Genomic DNA, 18,077 nt, shown 5'->3' with positions numbered 1-18,077 from the left:
AAAAAATTCATTAGCGACACCCATCTGGAGCTAACAGCACTCTTGAGGGGGTTCAGATGGTGATCAGATTTTTGAGTAGCACTTTACATGGAAAGAAAAAAGACAATCGTTTATGAGAATTAATAGTACTGTGGAGAGAGGCTGCTCAGTGATTTCAGAGCAAACCCTTTCACGGGTTTTATGAGTCTCTAGTTGCTAAATTCCTCTACTACTTGCTTCACCTGGAGGAAGGAGATCCAGGGGCAAAAAGGAAAGAAAAGAGAACTCAGGACATTGGATCAGAGAGTTGGGAAGGTATTGGCCAACGAGAGTGGGTGGGTTAAGTGTCTAGGGATACCATGCTAGGTGCCGTGCGTGTTAGCCTCCAAGAACCTCCTCCTGCTCTGGTTTATCTTTACCTTAAGTTCTGTCTACAAGGCTTCCCTGGTGGCTCAGATGGTAAAGAATTTGCCTGTAGTGCCAGAGACCTGGGTTCAATCCTCGAGTCGGGAAGATGCCCTGGAAAAGGGAATTGGCTGCCCACTCCAGGATTCTTGCCTGGAAAATTCCATGGACAGAGGAGCCTGGCAGGCTGCAGCCCATGGGGCTGAAAAGAGACACGACTGAGCGATTGACACTTTCATCTTCACTGCCTACAGGGGCCATGTCCAGGTGCCTTGGCTTTAAGATGATATTTTTTCCTATTCCTGAGTTGCAAGTAAAAATAGCTTTTGAATGATTACTCTGTGCCAGGCTTGGCAGAGGGCAGTGAAACTCGTAACCTTCTCTACCATCTCAGCAATGCCATGAGGTGGAGTCCCAGGTGACAGACCAGATAACACAAGTGGCAGAGTCGCAAGTAACCCACAGCGCTCACTTGGAAGTGGCAGAGAGGAATTTTAAGCGCAGGTTATCTGTCTCCCGAGCCCACACCATTTCCTACTGAAAAACACAGGTCCATAATTTGTGTGTGGGTATGTACATGCTTTCTAAATAAGCTTTTTATTTAGGAATATTTATAGATTTATAGAAAAGTAGGAAGGATAATCAGAGAAGGCAATGGCACCCCACTCCAGTACTCTTGCCTGGAAAATCCCATGGGCGGAGGAGCCTGGTGGGCTGCAGTCCATGGGGTCGCTAAGAGTCGGACATGACTGAGTGACTTCACTTTCACTTTTCACTTTCATGCATTGGAGAGGGAAATGGCAACCCACTCCAGTGTTCTTGCCTGGAGAATTCCGGGGACGGGGGAGCCTGGTGGACTGCCGTCTATGGGGTCGCACAGAGTCGGACATGACTGAAGCGACTCAGCAGCAGCAGCAGGAAGGATAATACAGTTTCCTTCACCCAGGTTTCCGTATGCTAACATATATAATATGTTATAATATATACTATATATTTGTTGTTGTCCAGTTGCTAAGTTATGTATGTCTGACTTTTTGTGACCCCATGGACTGTAGTCCACCAGGCTCCTCTGTCCATGGGGTTTTCCAGGCAAGAATACTGGAGTAGGTTGTCATTTCCTCCTCCAGGGGATCTTCCCAACCTAGGGATCGAACCCGCATCTCCTGGGCCTCCTGCATTGGTATATGAATTCTTTACCACTGTCCCACCTGGGAAGCCCTGTATCATGGGAGGATAATTAAAACTAAAAAATTAACATTGGTACAATGAGCTAACCTACAGATTTTATTTGAGCTCCACCAACTTTCCACAAATATCCTTTCGTTGTTCCCAGATCCGATCCAGGATCCCACACTGCATGGTGCATGTGTGGGTTTGACCCTTAAACACCAAAGTGGGCTGAATGTTGACCTGTGTTTGGGCCCTGCTGTCCTGACTGCAGATGGGGGAAGTGAGAAAGCTGCCGGCCTCCGTGCCTTCCTCATGGGTGGTGATGGGGGTGGGCGGTGCCCAGGCCTCCCATTGTCTTATAGGAAGTGGAAAGCCTATGCGGGGGAGAAGATTTAGAACAGATGTATGCGGACAAGTTTTAAATACAGATCACACTTGGTCTGCATGTAGTGGGCAACAGCTACAGCTACATTTCAAGAAACAAAAGAGGAAGATTCTGCAAAGAAACATGACCTACAGTGCTGTGAATAAGTCTATGATAGGCTTCAACTCCAAGTGTTCCAGGAGGTTATTCAGGACTCCTCCGTAAAGCAGAGGCTCCTAGCCCCACTGCCTATGGGGTCACTTAGGGAGCCTCCAAAGGACTCAGGCCTGAGTCCCTCTCCCCAACTCTGTGATGTCATCAGCCTGGGTTGTGGCCTGGACTGTGGAATTTTTAAGAGGTGACATTTAAAAGTGACTCTAATGTGCAGCCTTGTTTGGGAACCACTGATCCAAAATCTAGCCTTTGACTGTGTGGATCACAACAAACTGTGGAAAATTCTGAAAGAGATGGGAATACCAGACCACCTGATCTGCCTCTTGAGAAATTTGTATGCAGGTCAGGAAGCAACAGTTAGAACTGGACATGGAACAACAGACTGGTTCCAAATAGGAAAAGGAGTTCGTCAAGGCTGTATATTGTCACCCTGTTTATTTAACTTATATGTAGAGTACATCATGAGAAACGCTGGACTGGAAGAAACACAAGCTGGAATCAAGATTGCTGGGAGAAATATCAATAACCTCAGATATGCAGATGACACCACCCTTATGGCAAAAAGTGAAGAGGAACTCAAAAGCCTCTTGATGACAGTGAAAGTAGAGAGTGAAAACATTGGCGTAAAGCTCAACATTCAGAAAACGAAGATCATGGCATCCGGTCCCACCACTTCATGGGAAATAGATGGAGAAACAGTGGAAACAGTGTCAGACTTTATTTTTCTGGGCTCCAAAATCACTGCAGATGGTAACTGCAGCCATGAAATTAAAAGACGCTTACTCCTTGGAAGGAAAGTTATGACCAACCTAGATAGCGTATTCAAAAGCAGAGACATTACTTTGCCAACAAAGGTTCGTTTAGTCAAGGCTATGGTTTTTCCTGTGGTCGTGTATGGATGTGAGAGTTGGACTGTGAAGAAGGCTGAGCGCCGAAGAATTGATGCTTTTGAACTGTGGTGTTGGAGAAGACTCTTGAGAGTCCCTTGGACTGCAGGGAGATCCAACCAGTCCATTCTAAAGGAGATCAGCCCTGGGATTTCTTTGGAAGGAATGATGCTAAAGCTGAAACTCCAGTACTTTGGCCACCTCATTCGAAGAGTTGACTCATTGGAAAAGACTCTGATGCTGGGAGGTATTGGGGGCAGGAGGAGAAGGGGATGACAGAGGATGAGATGGCTGGATGGCATCACTGACTCGATGGACGTGAGTCTGAGTGAACTCCGGGAGTTGGTGCTGGACAGGGAGGCCTGGTGTGCTGCGATTCATGGGGTCGCAAAGAGTCGGACATGACTGAGAGACTGATCTGATCTGATCTGATCCAAAATCTCAGCATTTCAGCTGCAGAACTAAAGCCAAGGACAGTGGTGACAGCAGCTGGACACACAGGCTGCGTTGGTGTAATGGTGTCCCTCACCCAATGATTCTGGAGTCACCACTGGCTTCCTTTCGGTTCTTTCTCTCCTGAGCCCTCCCCTTCCTCCAGAATTCCTCCTTAACTGGCACTGTCCTTTCTCCAGGCTCTTCTGTTCTCATCCATTCCTCTTCTCTCCAGCCCAGGTCCCTGCCTCGTACTGCCTCTGCCTGGAAGCCCTCCAGGCTTGCCCACAGCCTGCCATCCCTTCTGCCCCCATGGCCTTGCCCTGCCTACTCTCAGTGATCCTGAGAAAGAATCATGCCATTCCTGTATACTTGCTGTTCCCTCTACCTGCAGATTCTTTACTGACTGAGCTACCAGGGAAGCTCACGTATATATATAATCTGCTGCTACTGCTAAGTCACTTCCGTCGTGTCCGACTCTGTGTGACCCCATAGATGGAAGCCCTATATAATCTACATTCCCATAAATATTTGTGTATGTACATACACACTTGCATGTGTCTTTTTATTATACGCTGGCATGTGTGAACCCCTGAGTACGCATGTGTGCGCATCCACACACACACACACACACCCGGGTCCTCCCTGCCCATTGATGATGCTGTTGAAAATGTACTTCCTGTTGGACTTCTGATTTTAGCCCCTGATTTAAGCTTAGGTTCTTGAGGAGGCGGCTGGCTTATTTTAGGTATGGGGAGTTTTATATGGATATGTGTATAATGGTAGAAGCTGACAAGGAAAAAGAAAGACATTTTTGACCTGCTGCTGCTGCTAAGTCGCTTCAGTCGTGTCCGACTCTGTGCGACCCCATAGACGGCAGCCCACCAGGCTCCCCCGTCCCTGGGATTCTCCAGGCAAGAACACTGGAGTGGGTTGCCATTTCCTTCTCCAATGCATGAAAGTGAAAAGTGAAAGTGAAGTCACTCAGTCGTGTCCAACTCTTAGCGACCCCATGGACTGCAGCCTACCAGGCTCCTCTGCCCATGGGATTTTCCAGGCAAGAGTACTGGAGTGGGGTGCCATTGCCTTCTCCGTTTTGACCTAATGGATATTTTTAAAAATGTAGGCATCTTGGTAAACTAGTTAGGATGATTCTGAAGGGGTGCTTTGTAGAAAGATTGAGAATATCATTTATCTGGCCCTGAAATATTTCTTTGCCTATATGTTTCTTGGGGACTTCCCTCATGGTCTAGCGGTTAAGAATCTGCCTTGCAATGCAGGGGGTGTGGGTGCGATCCCTGGTCATGGAACTAAGATCTCACATGCCACGGAGCAACTAAGCCTGTGTGCTGCACTAACCCATGCTGCAACTGGACAGTCCAAGCGCCACAGCGAAAGATCCTTCATGACCTAATGAAGATCCCATGTGCCACAGCTAAGACTTGGCACAGCCCCAAAACTAAATAATTAAAAAATTAAATGTCAGCAGAAGGTGGTGGAGGGTGGGCAGCATGCCTATAATGCTCAGAAGAAAGTGTACTCCCGCCCATTGTCTTGAGGAGTCCTGGGGTGGCTGTGGAGCAGAGAAGGATGCAGACATCAGGGGCTCCTGATGACATCATGGCTCCTCCTGGCTTGGTGCCCCCCTGCTGTGTGTAGGAAGCTTTGGGCTTCCTTTACTCTGGGTTTGGTGTCTCCTAACTGCTGTCCTTGTGTCCTTTCTTGTTCCTGTCTGGTCTCTTCTCCACAGAGGGAATCTAGTAAAACATGCAGATCAGATCCTGCGTCTTTCCAGAGATCACTCTCAGGACAAACAGCCAGTCCTGGTGCAGCCGGATGCAGCGGCTGGCTCCATCCTGCCACCTGCCTGTCACCAGGGTCCCCCATCTGCCCTTGCATCTCCATCCCTTCCTCTTTCAGGATCTTCCCAGCAGCCTCCCCCATGGCCTCCCTGCCTCCCGCTCACCCGTCAGATCTTAAGACCCCACTGACCAAAACCAGGGCTCCGTTACTGTGGCTGGGCACTGCGAGTCTGCCCGTCACCTTCCCTGTCTCTGTTCCTCTGTGTGCTTGTGTGATCACAAGAGAGCTCACCTGAGAGCTCACCATGCTCCCTCGAGGACAGGGTCTGCGTCCTCTGAGAGGCAGGTGCTCGGAGGGGCGGGACGTGGGAGAGGTTTAGGGAGTGCCCCTGAGGATAAAGGAGGGGGCAGGGGAGCCTTCCAGGAAGACAAGGAAGGAGCAAGTCTCACAGCCCAGAAAGCTCTGGTCAGGCTGACGGGGGGACTGTTGGGCGCAGGTTGCTTATAAGAGTTGTCCTGTCTCCCCCGGAACGGTCTGTGTGTTCACCTTATCTTTCCCTTTAACTCCAGGAGGTGAGTTTTGGGGTAGCACATACAGTGAGGAGTACTCTGGAGCTCAGAGAGCCCTCTGCTTTGCTATCAGGTTAACCAGCTGAGCCAACTAGGCAACTCCACTGTGTGTGTGCTCCGTCGTTTCAGCCGTGTCCGGCTCTGTGTGTCCTATGGACTGTAGCCCACCAGGCTCCTCTGTCCATGGGATTCTCCAGGCAAGAATACTGGAGTGGGTTATCATGCCCTCCTCCAGGGGATCTTCCTGACCTAGGGATCCAATTCAAGTCTCTTGCATTGGCAAGTGGGTTCCTTACCACTAGCGCCACCGGGAAGCCCCAGGTAACTCCACTGCTGCTGCTGCTGCTGCTAAGTCGATTCAGTTGTGTCTGACTCTGTGCGACCCCATAGACGGCAGCCCACCAGGCTCCCCCGTCCCTGGGACTCTCCAGGCAAGAACACTGGAGTGGGGTGCCATTGCCTTCTCCGGTACCTCCACTAGTTAACTTCAAATGGAATTCTCCATTCTCTGTGGTTGAGTAGTCATTCCATCTTGGGAGGGTTTATGTACATGACTTACATCCCGTGCTGGATATTAAGCAGTCTGGGGGCTGGGATGCATCCCCATCCAGTATCCTGTGTTCAGTGAGGACTGGTTATGTTGGCATGGATCGCACAATTAAAATGGAAACGCAGTAAAGCTTTATTTATTTAATTTTCTTTATTATTTAATAAAGAGATTTATTTCTCTCCAGCACTTGTCTTTCTCACCAGATTCTTATTACAGCGACCCCGAGGCACTTCCGAATCCTCGGGTGCTCTCAGACAGAAAGATGAACTTGCGCTCAGTTGAGTGTTTATGCTTAATGTATATGATTGGATTCTGGTTCTTGGAAAACTAGTTAATCCTCAGGGATGTGTGGTTTCTTTATGATCCAGAACCTCTGGTTAACCTGAACATTTTATAAAAGTCTATGCCTTGACCATGAAAAATAGGATTAAAATTCCTTCCATGGAAAGAGTATATTCACTTATGTTTCCACTGTACGTTTATACACAGGTCATGTTTTGTAAAGTCATCATGTGCTTGTATTTCTCTCACTGCTCTACATGTCCTCAGCAGTGCCTCCGAGTCCCTGTGATTCCCCTTCAGGAGGCAGAAGTGCTCTCCCCATGGGGCCTTAGCATCACCGAGCAACTTTCCCAAACCCACACGAGCATTTTGTGTAGATTTTAACTTGGGTATTGGCTTTAAGGTCTTCCCAGTAAATTCATGAGTATGTTTTCTTAAATTGCGTAGTTTAGATTTCCTAGTTAAAAAAGAATATGATCTGGTCAATGTATATTAGATGCCTTTTCTATATACTAGGATTTGGGTGGGGGGCTGTCGTAAGGATTTCATGGAGCTTATTTACAGCATAAGTTGAGAACAGTTTATATACCCCAAAGAGAATAACTGCAGACTGGGTGTTCATAAATAGGGACTCTTAATAAATGTGGACTCTTGGTGAAGGCCTGTGAGTTGGGTGATCTGAATGAGGTAGCTGATGGATAAAGGGAGAGCCTTAGAGGTGGGGCAGGCAGGATCCTTGCCGACCTGGCTGGAAACATTGGTTTCTCCCATTTTCTGCGTGAATTAGGTAAGCAGATGCTCCTGGGTATCTTATCTGGGCTGTGTGTGGTAGCCCTGTGACATCTGGGCCGAGTCGAAGCCCTCGTCTTTCACTCCCTTCAGTCTCAGAGCTCACTGGGTGGGTGGGGGTGGAGACGGGATCCCACATAAGCAGGGACCTGCCGGTCTGTGCCGTGGAGAGGTGAGAGGACTGTGCTGCCCTCCCCTGGAGCCTGCTGTGGAGTGTGAGGCTGCAAGGGAAGGAGACAGCTGCTGAGGCCCTGCCTCCGCCTCAGCCTGTCTGGGGCCAGCTGGGCAGACTGGAGCCCTCTCTGGGTTTACACGGAGCAGAGTGCAAAGCTGGCTTCAGGTCCTGCCCTCATCTTGCCACAGTCGACTTCCTGCCCGCTTGAACCTGTGTTTCCAGGGCTGACTGCAGCAGGGTGCCAGAAGGACTCTTTCTCTCCAAGGGCTGAATGCATTAGAAGCCTTCCTTAACCACAGGATGTGAAGGCTGGACTTGGATGTCAGGGTGGATTTCAGGCAGGATAGATAAGTAATGGCACCCCACTCCAGTACTCTTGCCATGGACGGAGGAGCCTGGTAGGCTGCAGTCCATGGGGTCGCTAAGAGTTGGACACGACTGAGCGACTTCACTTTCACTTTTCACTTTCATGCATTGGAGAAGGAAATGGCAACCCACTCCAGTGTTCTTGCCTGGAGAATCCCAGGGACGGGGGAGCCTGGTGGGCTGCCGTCTATGGGGTCGCACAGAGTCGGACACGACTGAAGCGACTTAGCAGTAGCAGCAGCAGATAAGTAACAATTGGTTTCTGGTCAGAGGGAAGGGGCTTCCCAGTTGGGAACCCGCCTGATAATGCAGGAGACTTAAGAGATGAGGATTCGATCCCCGGGTTGGGAAGATCCCCTGGAGGAGGGCACGGCAACCCACTCCAGTATTCTTCCCTGGAGAACCCCATGGACAGGGGAGTCTGGTAGGCTACAGTCCATAGCGTCACAAAGAGTCAGACATGGCTGAAGTGACAGCATGCACACACAGAGGGACATCAAGTGCGTGTGTGTGTGTTAAGTTGCTCAGTCGTGTCCAACTTTTTGCAACCCCACGGACTGCAGCCTGCCAGCCTCCTCAGTCCATGAGGATTCTCCATCAAGAATATTGGAGTGAGTTGCCATCTCCTTCTCCAGAGGGACATCATAAATATCCTCAAAAAAATTAAAAAATAAATGGAGAAAGGTTTCAGAGCAGCCATGTGCTCCGTATGGGTTTCTTATTCCCCTTCTAGTTCATTCCACAGGTGCCCTCCAGATCCAACCCTGTCAGCTCCTCTGCCCTCTCTGGAGGCTTAGGATTGATTCCGTGTGACGGTCTCTGTTTCTGGGGTCACATTCTGGGAAGGCTCACACCTGGAGGGATGTCTGGTATACAGGAGGATTCAGAGGCTGGGCTACCCCCATTCCCCAGCCCTACCTCTCAGCCCCTCATTTGATGAACACTGTGGCCTGACGGCATCTTACAGGACACACCCCCCCCTCCCAGGAACTCAGGCTCCCATTGGGGAACTGCTTGGATGGCAGCTGGGTCAGGCCTGGGGAGGTTTCAGACCCTTGGTTAAGTAGCTTTATGGAGGGCTACTCAGACCCAAGGGCCTACAGGCATTTGAAAAGAAGTGAAATTTCAAACAAATTATTTTCTGCTTAACGTTGCTCTTTTAACTTCAGAAGGGTTATTTGTGTGATTGGACTTGCATTAAAAAGTTAGTTTAAAGTCTCTTTAAGCCGAAAGACAATATATATTTCACAGGACTCCGTTTTGAAGGTATGAAATTGCTGAATAATTTTCCTTTGGTAATTGAAGCCAGAATTCAGTGTTCTCTCTGCTTCTTTCTGGATTCCTTGTTCTTTGAAAAATATTTTGCCAGTTTCACAGGCAGAGGAGAGTTAGTTCTTCTTGGCATCCCTCTGCCCTGTCCTGAGCTCCTGCAGCCCTGTGCTGACTACCTCTGGGTACAGGGGGAAGCCTCAGATGGCGAGAGCAATGAGGGAAAGGATGGGTCTCCTTGGGATCACAGAGCATGGTGACCCAGTTTGGTCTATTAAATTTTTTTTTTTTAATTGAGGTGAAACACATATAACACAGAATTATCCTTGTAACCATTTTTAAGTGTACAGTTCAGTGTCATTAAGGACATTAACATTGTTTTGTTTCTGTCACCACTGTCCATCTCCAGAACCTTGCTATCTTCCCAGACTGAATCTCTGTCCCCCCTGAGCACTAGCTCCCAACATACTCCTACCTCCAGCCGTCTGCCTTCCTCTAGCCCCTGGCAACCTTCTTTCTGCTTTCTGTCTCTATTAATTTGACTCCTCAAGGTATCTCATGTAAGTGGAATCAAACAATATTTGTCCCTTTGTGACTATCTTATTTCACTGAGCATCATGTCCTCAAGATTGAGGTTAACAGGAGTCAGAATTTCCCTTTTTTAAATAAGGCTGAATAATTTCCCATCGTGTGGATAGACCATGTGTCATCCATCCATCTGTCAAGGCACTCTTGGGTTGTTTCCACTTTGTCTGTAGTGAGTAATGCTGCTATAACACGGGGGTACAGTTATCTCTTTGAAATCTGATTTCAATTCTTTTGGGTATATACTAAGAAGTGGAACTGCTGGACCGTGTAGTAATTCTATTTTTAATTTTTTGAGGAATTTCTATACTCTTTTCAGCTATACCATTTTACATTCTCATAAGTGCTCATTCCTATAGAGCACACTGGTTTCAATTTTTCCACTTCATCATCAACACTTCTTATTTTCTCTGGGTGTGTTTAATAGTAGCTATCCTAGTGAGTGGTCCAAAATGATGTATTAATGATTCCTTCTGTACATTTTCTGTACCTTTTTGCCATGTTCTTTTCCACCAATTCAAACTTTGATGGGAGAAAAGAAAAAGAATAAAAAAGAAAAGATAAAACCTTTCTTTGACTTCTTGTCATTGCAAGTTGTCATCCTAAGTGATGTGCTTGGAGGTAAAGGATATAGAAAAAGCGTGTGATTTGGGGTCAGATGGGCCCCAGTCCATCCATCCATCCATTCTACTTTCCCTCCATATATCCTCGCATCCATTAATTTATCCACCGTTTATCAAGCAACTTAAATGCAGGGCATGGTCATAACACAGTGGGATCCTGGATGCCTGGCGCTGTTTACCTGATGAAGAATCTGAGACCATCTGTATTCTGGGAGGTAGGGCAGGACAAGATATGTGGACCCAGTAGGGGTGGGGAGCTGTGCTCCACTTCTCAGCACAGGCTGCCTGATACACAACTATGCCTCATGTTGTTTGCTCTTGCGTCTTCCATCCAGTCTGATTCAAGTTGTAGCAGGGCCCCAAGACTCAGCCACTTGCAGGAGTTTGATTTCTCTGAGCCTGTTTTCTTAACTGAAAGAAATGTTACAATTCCTGGTTGATTCACATGACTTTGGTAGGGAGCTATGGAAATTAATGCAGATGAGGATACGTGATGAGTAACGAGGTGCTACAAAATATCAAAATAATAACCGTTAATAACACTTTAATCACAATTATCTTGAGTGCCAGGCACTGTTCTGAGGGGTCCGCCTTTAGTAACTCATTTAGTTTAATGCTCACCACCATCCTAGGACAGAAGTACTGTTGATATCTCCATTGTACTGATTAGCAAACTGAGGCACAGAGAGGCTAAGTAACTTCTGAAATGTCACACAGCAAGAAATGGCACAATGTGGTTTGAACCAGGCAATGAGGTGCTGAAACTTATGCTGTCAGCTGCTATGGCATCATGCCTCTAAGAGGCATCAACAATTTTATTGTCTCTATTCTTCTCACATAGCTGGGAGGGGAACACAGCCCTTGCTTTGGAGAACACAGCAAACAGGGCCTCCTGTAATTCATTGTGAGATGACTTGATGGGCATAGGGTCTCAGTCAGCTCTCCACTGTCCACAGGCATGCAAAGCCGTGGAAAACTCAGGTAGCCAAACCATACGTATATCTTAAGAGTAGCCAGAGTAGGTGATTGGCTCTCATCTGAGGAGTGTGCTGGCATTCGGCTTCAGCTCGTCTGCTTTCCAGGCCACTCCAGGATGAAAGCGCTGATGCACCTAAAAGATCAACAGGCAGGATGCTGGAGGCTCAGAAGGAACTGCCGACGTTGTGCTTGAGACATGTTAGCATAAGAGCTGTGCCAGCTGCTCTGCTGAACAGAGGAGCTGGGACGCTGGGCTGTGTCTACACATCCCCGGGGTCGCTTCCTGAGGATCATCAGTTTCTTTACCAGGTTGGCCTGGTGACCACTGAGCCAGCACCTCTCTTTGACAGATGCCCAAGGGATGACCTCTGAGCCTGGGGTTGTTTTCCATCCCAGTTCTGGCTGAGCCAGAGAGATGTGTGTGTGTGTGTGTGTGTGTGTTTATGATGATGTTTTCTCTTTCTCTCCAGGCAGCCAAGATTGCTCACCACCTGCAGCGTCTTTTCGGAGGAGGCGGCTGGCACGGAGGCCGGGCTACATGAGAAGCGCAGCTGGGCCCAGGATCGGGTTCCTCTCCCCGCCAGTGGGCGCTCCGTTCCGGGCCCAGGGAGGGGCGTGTGGCAAGGAGTCTCACCACCTTGAGTCCAGGGCCGGCCCGTGTGGCCTTGACCCCGGAGGCCAGTGGCAAGGTCGCTCAGTTGGGAGCCTCATTCCCAGGAGCACGGCCACCTCGGCTCTGACCGTGGGGCACCGAGGACCGGCTCTGATGGCTGCGAGAGGAAGCCCAGGGCTCCTTGGGGCTCAGCCCCGAGCTGGCACTGCCCTGCCCAATAGGCTCAGCAGGCTGTGTGGCCCCAGGGCCACTGGCTGTCGAGGGGAGCTGCCGTCCACGGACACTCGCGAGGCCCCAAGTCCTTGCCGGGAAGCCTGGAACAAAGGCTGTCCATCCCCGGAGGACATGAGTGACACCAGCTGCAGCCTCGGAAGTGGCCCCCAGGCTCCCGCCGTCCCTGCCAGCTCTCAGGACGTCTTTACCTCCAGTTTTAGTTTCATTCGCCTCTCCTTGGGCTCTGCTGGGGAACGGGGAGAAGCAGAAGGCTGCCCACCCTCCAGAGAGGCTGAGGGCCCTCATCAGAGCCTGGAGGAGATGGAGGCCAAGGCTGCCAGCTCGGGTGGGCCCCACGATCATCCTCGGCTCCTCTCTCTCCCCTTCACTCTCAAGGCTTCTCAGGGCCTGGCAGACGCCGCCCAGACCTCGGGGGGCAGCCCCGGGCTGGAGTGCCAGACTCTTCCTTTGCTGGACACGGATGCTGCCTCCTCCTGCTCCCTGGATCCCTTGTGGTTTGAAGCCAGCAGCTCTGCGGATGCTCAGCGGTGGGACCCCCTGCTCAGCAGATGTGAGCCGGCGCTGCTGCACTGCCTGCAGGGCCAGCGCAGGCGGCTGGAGGTGGGTGTCTTTCCAGCCTACGGGCGCGGGATGGTCATGGCTCAGATTAGTTCTAGGCAGAGGACCAGGAACGGCGCTTCTGGGGTTGACCGATCTCCCACTGGAAAACGTGGCAGCACCTTTGGTGACTGGCCCCAAAAGATGTTGCTCCACTTCTGCTTCTTCTCTTTCAGCCTGAACTCAAATCTGTCTCATTTTCTCTGTCCCTTAGATGCTCAGGTTTGTTGTTTGTTGGGCCACAGGCTTCTCTGAAGTTTCTGCATGGGTGACTCAGGGTTGGCTCAGCAGAACTCTTCTTTGAAGTGGGAGGTTGGGACCACGGAACAGGGAACCTGGAGCTGGCTGATGTGTGGACGGACTGAGTGATACAGCGGTGGTGATGCTCCCAATTGGGGGCAATCCAGAGTCGCTTCTGCATTTACAGCTCATTTCCCACTGCAGCTGTGGGAGCTCCCGACATGGAATCGGGGGGCTTTGTTTCTGGTCACTAAACCTCTCAGCCCCTTAGTTTCCTTGTTTAGAGATGATAACACCACACAGGGTTATTCCGTGGTTCGGTGGAAATGTAAGTGCTTTGGAAATTGGGATGGACTGTATAGATGTAAGTCCTGACACTGCAATGTTGCTGGCCACCCAGTTATCTGAGAGGTGGGTCCACCTTGGAGTAGGCGGGGTTGTTCTACCCTAGAAAGTTCCCAGGGAAACCTGGGCAGAGGTGCTTTGTGGTGGGGTGACCCATTGACTCGTCCTGTTGAAAGACTGATTTCCTTCTGGGGTGTGCATGCATGTATATGTGCACATGTATATCTATGTGTATATATGTGCATATGTACACGTGTACATACATGTGGATGTGTATTCACATGTGCATGTGTGTGCATGTGTGTATGCGTGTATGTGTGGTGTAGGTACATGTAAGTAGGGAAGTAGAGCCTCTCTCATCAGAATTGGAAGGAGGACCTGAAAATGTGAGGCTCGTGTTCATTCCGAGGGACTGATCTCATCTGCTCTCAGCCCCTCGCCTGTGGCCTAAAGTCCCAGCCACGTCCCTGTTTGCCCTGTCCCAGACCGGCCATCAGATTCATTACCCAGGGAGACAGAGCAGCCAGGCCAGTGTGTAAAGGACAGTGCAGTGTGCAGGATGCCCAGGCGATGCGTGGAATCTTTGAGTCAGGCATGTCCAAAACGGACACCACTGTCTTACCCATTAGACCAGTCCTAACAGGTGTCATCGTTGATCTATAACTATTGATTTGATCTAATAGAATGCATCCAGCTCCTTAGAGGAGCTTCAGGTTCTTCAGCACCTTCCCCGCTGCCCTCTCCCAACCTCTGCTCCATCTTTAAGCACCCCCAGATCTGCTGCTAACCTACTCTCACGGCCACGGCTGTGGTCCCTGCCTGGTTCAAATCATTGTTATGTTTTACCCGAGTTCGGTAAGGGGTCCTGATGTATATACTTTCCTCTAGAGTCTCTCTTCCCCAATTCCTCCTCTGCAAGGTCAGCAGCATTGTCTTTGGGAATACTGCTGGGATGCTGTTATTCCTTGGCTTAAAACATTTGGTGGCTTTTTGCTTCCCTTAGGATGGTCTCCAAACCCCTCATCATGACAATGGAGACCTTTCCCGACCTGCTACAGCTGCCCAGTGCCTTCCTCCTCCAGCTTGGCTGCTCTCTCTTCCTGTGTCTCGGGCCTCTGCCTGGAGTGAGATTCCTGCTTTGTGCCACCTGCTAAGCTCTTCTTATTCCCTTCAGTGTGGCTCCAAAGCCACTTCCTTGTGAGACCTCTCCTCCCTACCCCCCGCCCCGAGACTGAATGAATCCCTCCCTCCATCCCTTGGATGTGCCCCGTGACAGCACTTGTCACTTTAATAATCAGTTGTTCATGGTCCAAGTTCCTCACTTGACCACGAGCTCTTTATCTCCAGCTCACTTCTCTTAGTCATTTTTGGATGCCTGATGCCTGGCATACTGCCTGGTACTTGATTAAAATTTTGGTTTTAGTGAAATAATTTATCTTGGTAAGATGGGCCACAGGAATCTAATTGATAGACTTCTTGGACTGAATGTCTGAGGCATAGGGAGAGATGCTGAGAGGCACACACACAAGGACCCAAACCCTCAGTGGAGGTTTGCACCATCGTGATTCTTGGACTCTGAATGCCAGTTTTCAACACGTTATTTCCAAAATCTTTTAAGAAAAATCTCAGCAACATATCTGCATTTCAAAAATCCAAGTTTTGACCCAAGTCAAGCAGAAGTACAATGTGGTTATAAAGACCAGCTTCCCTTCCTCCTAGATAACCAAACAGAAAATCACCTGGCAATGGGTCTGCTGTAGTCAGTCCAGAATATCCAGTCGCTGAGTTTTGGTAGAACCAACAGTTTTTCCTTTCCTTTCAACTCCTCTTACCAAGATATAGGGGTCTTCCCAGGTGGCGCTAGTGGTATAGAACCCACCTTCCCATGCAGGAGACGCAGGAGATCTGGGTTTGATCCCTGGGTTGGGAAGATCCCCTGGAGGAGGACATGGCAACCCACTCCAGTATTCTTGCTTGGAGAATTCCATGGACAGAGGAGCCTGGTGGGTTACAGTCCATAGGGTCGCAAAGAGTCGGCCACGACTGAAGTGACTTAGCATGCATGCCTGTGTCTAGATATAGACCAGGATATCTAGTCCTGGCCTAGATTTTTTGATACTTTGGAGTCTGTGAAACCCTGAGCAGATATGCTTTCTGGGGGCCACAGACTCACCATGCCAGTCTCTGAACTACCAGGACATTGGGGTGCCTGGGAGTTGGAATTCTAGGGGCTGTGGCTGCAGAAAACCACCTTGGCTCCCCTTTTAGATCCAATGATCTTTAGTTTTAAAAATAAATGAAACACACCCTAGATATATCTCTTCTTATAATTACCTATAAGCCACTGGAGAGTTGTTTTATGGGGTCTTGGTTTCTGGCGGGTCACCCGGGGGCTTGTACTCCTGGCATGCTGGTGGGATGGCCTGACTGGTAGCCTGGTGCTTTCACTTCCTTGCTGTGTGACCTGAAGTCATGTCCTTCATTGTTCTGTGCCTCAAGATGCTCTTGTAGTAGTTGGAGGTAACTGCAGTCTCCACCTCATACTGTCGTGAGGATGAAAAGTGCTGGGCCATGTGCAGTGCTTCAGATTGGTTCTGATGCCCAGCAGGAACACAGAATATTGCTCATTGTTATAGAGTATTGCTCATTAGAGAAATGGCTCAGGCGAAGAGAATTTGAGTCAAAAGGGGAATTCACTCTTCTTCCTTGTTGACTTAAAAAATATTCACAACCTTTAAAAAAAAATCACAACCTAAAAATTGAGAGTTATGTTTTATTTTGGTGGGAATTTTTAGGACTTAAGCCCAGGAGATAGCATCTCAAGGGACCCTGAGAGATGCTCCAAGGAGGCAAGAGGGGGAGCCAGGTTATATAGAAGTTTTGCAACAAAGGGAAGGTAGTCTGAACATCAAACGATTATTGTTAATTAACAAAAACCAGATATCCCAGGTTAAGTAGTTTAGCACTTTTCTGTGTATGGGAAGATGCAAGAGTCTGGGCTCACTGAAATCATTCCTTTGATACTCACCTCAGCTATCTGGGGCCAATATTCTGTGTTTTTCACATCCTAAGCTTCCTTGGGGCTCACCGTAGGGAGTGGCTGCAGTCTGATGGCTGCTAGATGACAGATATCCTTTTCCTTCCTGAGTTCCTGCAGGGCTCACTGGCTCACATTGGAAGGCTACGGTCAGGGATGACTGTGACATTCATGTTTACTGATATGGCAGGAAATATTCCATTTCTCACCCTACAGTTCAAATTAAACTCACGTCTTGTCTCAGATGGTAGGATCTGGACACAGCTGACGTGTAGTGTAAGTTCCTTTGTTTCTCCAGCAGCTGCATAGTGAGTTACATGATGCTCTTTCCGGTGATTTGCATGTCTGTGGTGTGGAAGAGGGATGACCTTTATTCAGGGTCGTGGAGTGACACAAGGAACCCTGTCCAGGGCGAAGGTCTTACGGGAATGCAGATTTTGCTTGCGATGGAGGAAGAGGCTCCCGACAGTGGAGTTGTGCTTGATGAGGGAGGTCTTGCTTTTTCCACCATGTTTGTGCAGAAACCTCAGATTGCTCATTCGGGCTGAAGAACTGGGGAAGGGCTGAGCTAAGGATATGCAAAAAGATCCCTTCAAAGATTGGGATTCTAGTGTTCTGGGGCTTTTTAAAATATTATATTCCAATTCCTTAACCCTCTTCTCTCTCCTTAGGGAAAATGAAAATCTCAAGAATTTGAATTTTAGTTCCTGTTAAATACAGTCCATCCTTCATATCCCCAGATTCTGTATTTGGGAATTCACTTACTTGTTAAAACTTACTGAAGTCCAAGGTCAGGGCTCCCAGTGCTTCCCTGGTCTTTTGTGGAGATGCATGCAGTCAGTCTTGTCTGACTCTTAGGGACCCTTTGGACTGTAGCCCGTCAGGCTTCTCTGTCCTTGGGATTTTCCAGACAAGAATACTGGAGTGGGCTTCCATTTCCCTTCTCCAGGGGATTTTCTTGATCCAGGAATCAAACTCTAGTGTCCTTTGTCTCCTGCATTGCAAGCAGTTTCTTTACCTGCTGAGCCATCAGGGAAGCCCTTGTGGACATGCACAGAATGACTAAAAATTTGGGCCACCCAACATGCGTGTTCTACCTGAGGTCTTGTTTCAACTCAGACTGTAAACTAGTGTACTTTAGGTGGCCTGTTTTTTTTTTTTTAATTTGATATGCAGTTTTTTAAAAAATTTTTGTTTATTTTTACTGAAGTGCAGTTAATTTACAATGCTGTGTTAGTTTCAGATGTACAGCAAAGTGATTCAGTTAAAAAATTTTTTTTAATGCCATGCTTTTCCCACGTTTGATTTGTTTTTTGTTGGTGAGGTCACTGTTTAAGCTGGTTCCCAAGCACAGGACTGGCAGTGCTGTCTGGTACTTGTAAGCACAAGAAGGCTGCCATGTGCCTAAGTGGAGAAAGTACGTGTGTTAGATGAGCCTCTTTCAGGTGTGAGTTGTGAGCTGAATGTTAATGAAGCAGAGATAAATATTAAATACAGCATCTTTAAGGGCTTCCCAGGTGGCGCTTGTGGTAAAGAACCTGCCTGCCAATGCAGGAGACATAAGAGATTTGTGTTTGATCCCTGGGTCAGAAAGATCCCCTGGAAGAGGGC

The 18,077-nt window shown here is 48.8% G+C and overlaps 1 protein-coding gene across 12 annotated transcripts in view; it reads left to right on the top strand.

The window, feature by feature from the left end:
• DISC1 (DISC1 scaffold protein) overlaps positions 1 to 18,077 on the top strand; it is a 423,187-nt gene that overhangs the window by 66,636 nt on the left and 338,474 nt on the right. For all 12 annotated transcript variants that reach the window (XR_015156615.1, XR_015156616.1, XM_086381280.1 and 9 more), the window contains exon 2: positions 11,871 to 12,847. Coding sequence is in view for 9 of the 12 variants with exons in the window: in XM_086381280.1 (XP_086237406.1) it covers positions 11,871 to 12,847 (977 nt within the window). In the remaining 3 variants the exon portion in view is untranslated. The remainder of the gene's footprint in view (positions 1 to 11,870; positions 12,848 to 18,077) is intronic.

Source organism: Bos grunniens, chromosome 28 (assembly GCF_055505025.1).
Source record: "Bos grunniens cultivar Pamir isolate PY7600 chromosome 28, Bosgru_T2T1.0, whole genome shotgun sequence".
NCBI classification, from domain to species: Eukaryota; Metazoa; Chordata; class Mammalia; order Artiodactyla; family Bovidae; genus Bos; species Bos grunniens.
The sequence above is the reverse complement of the archived record's forward strand: the minus strand, read 5'-3'. Positions and strand labels throughout refer to the sequence as shown.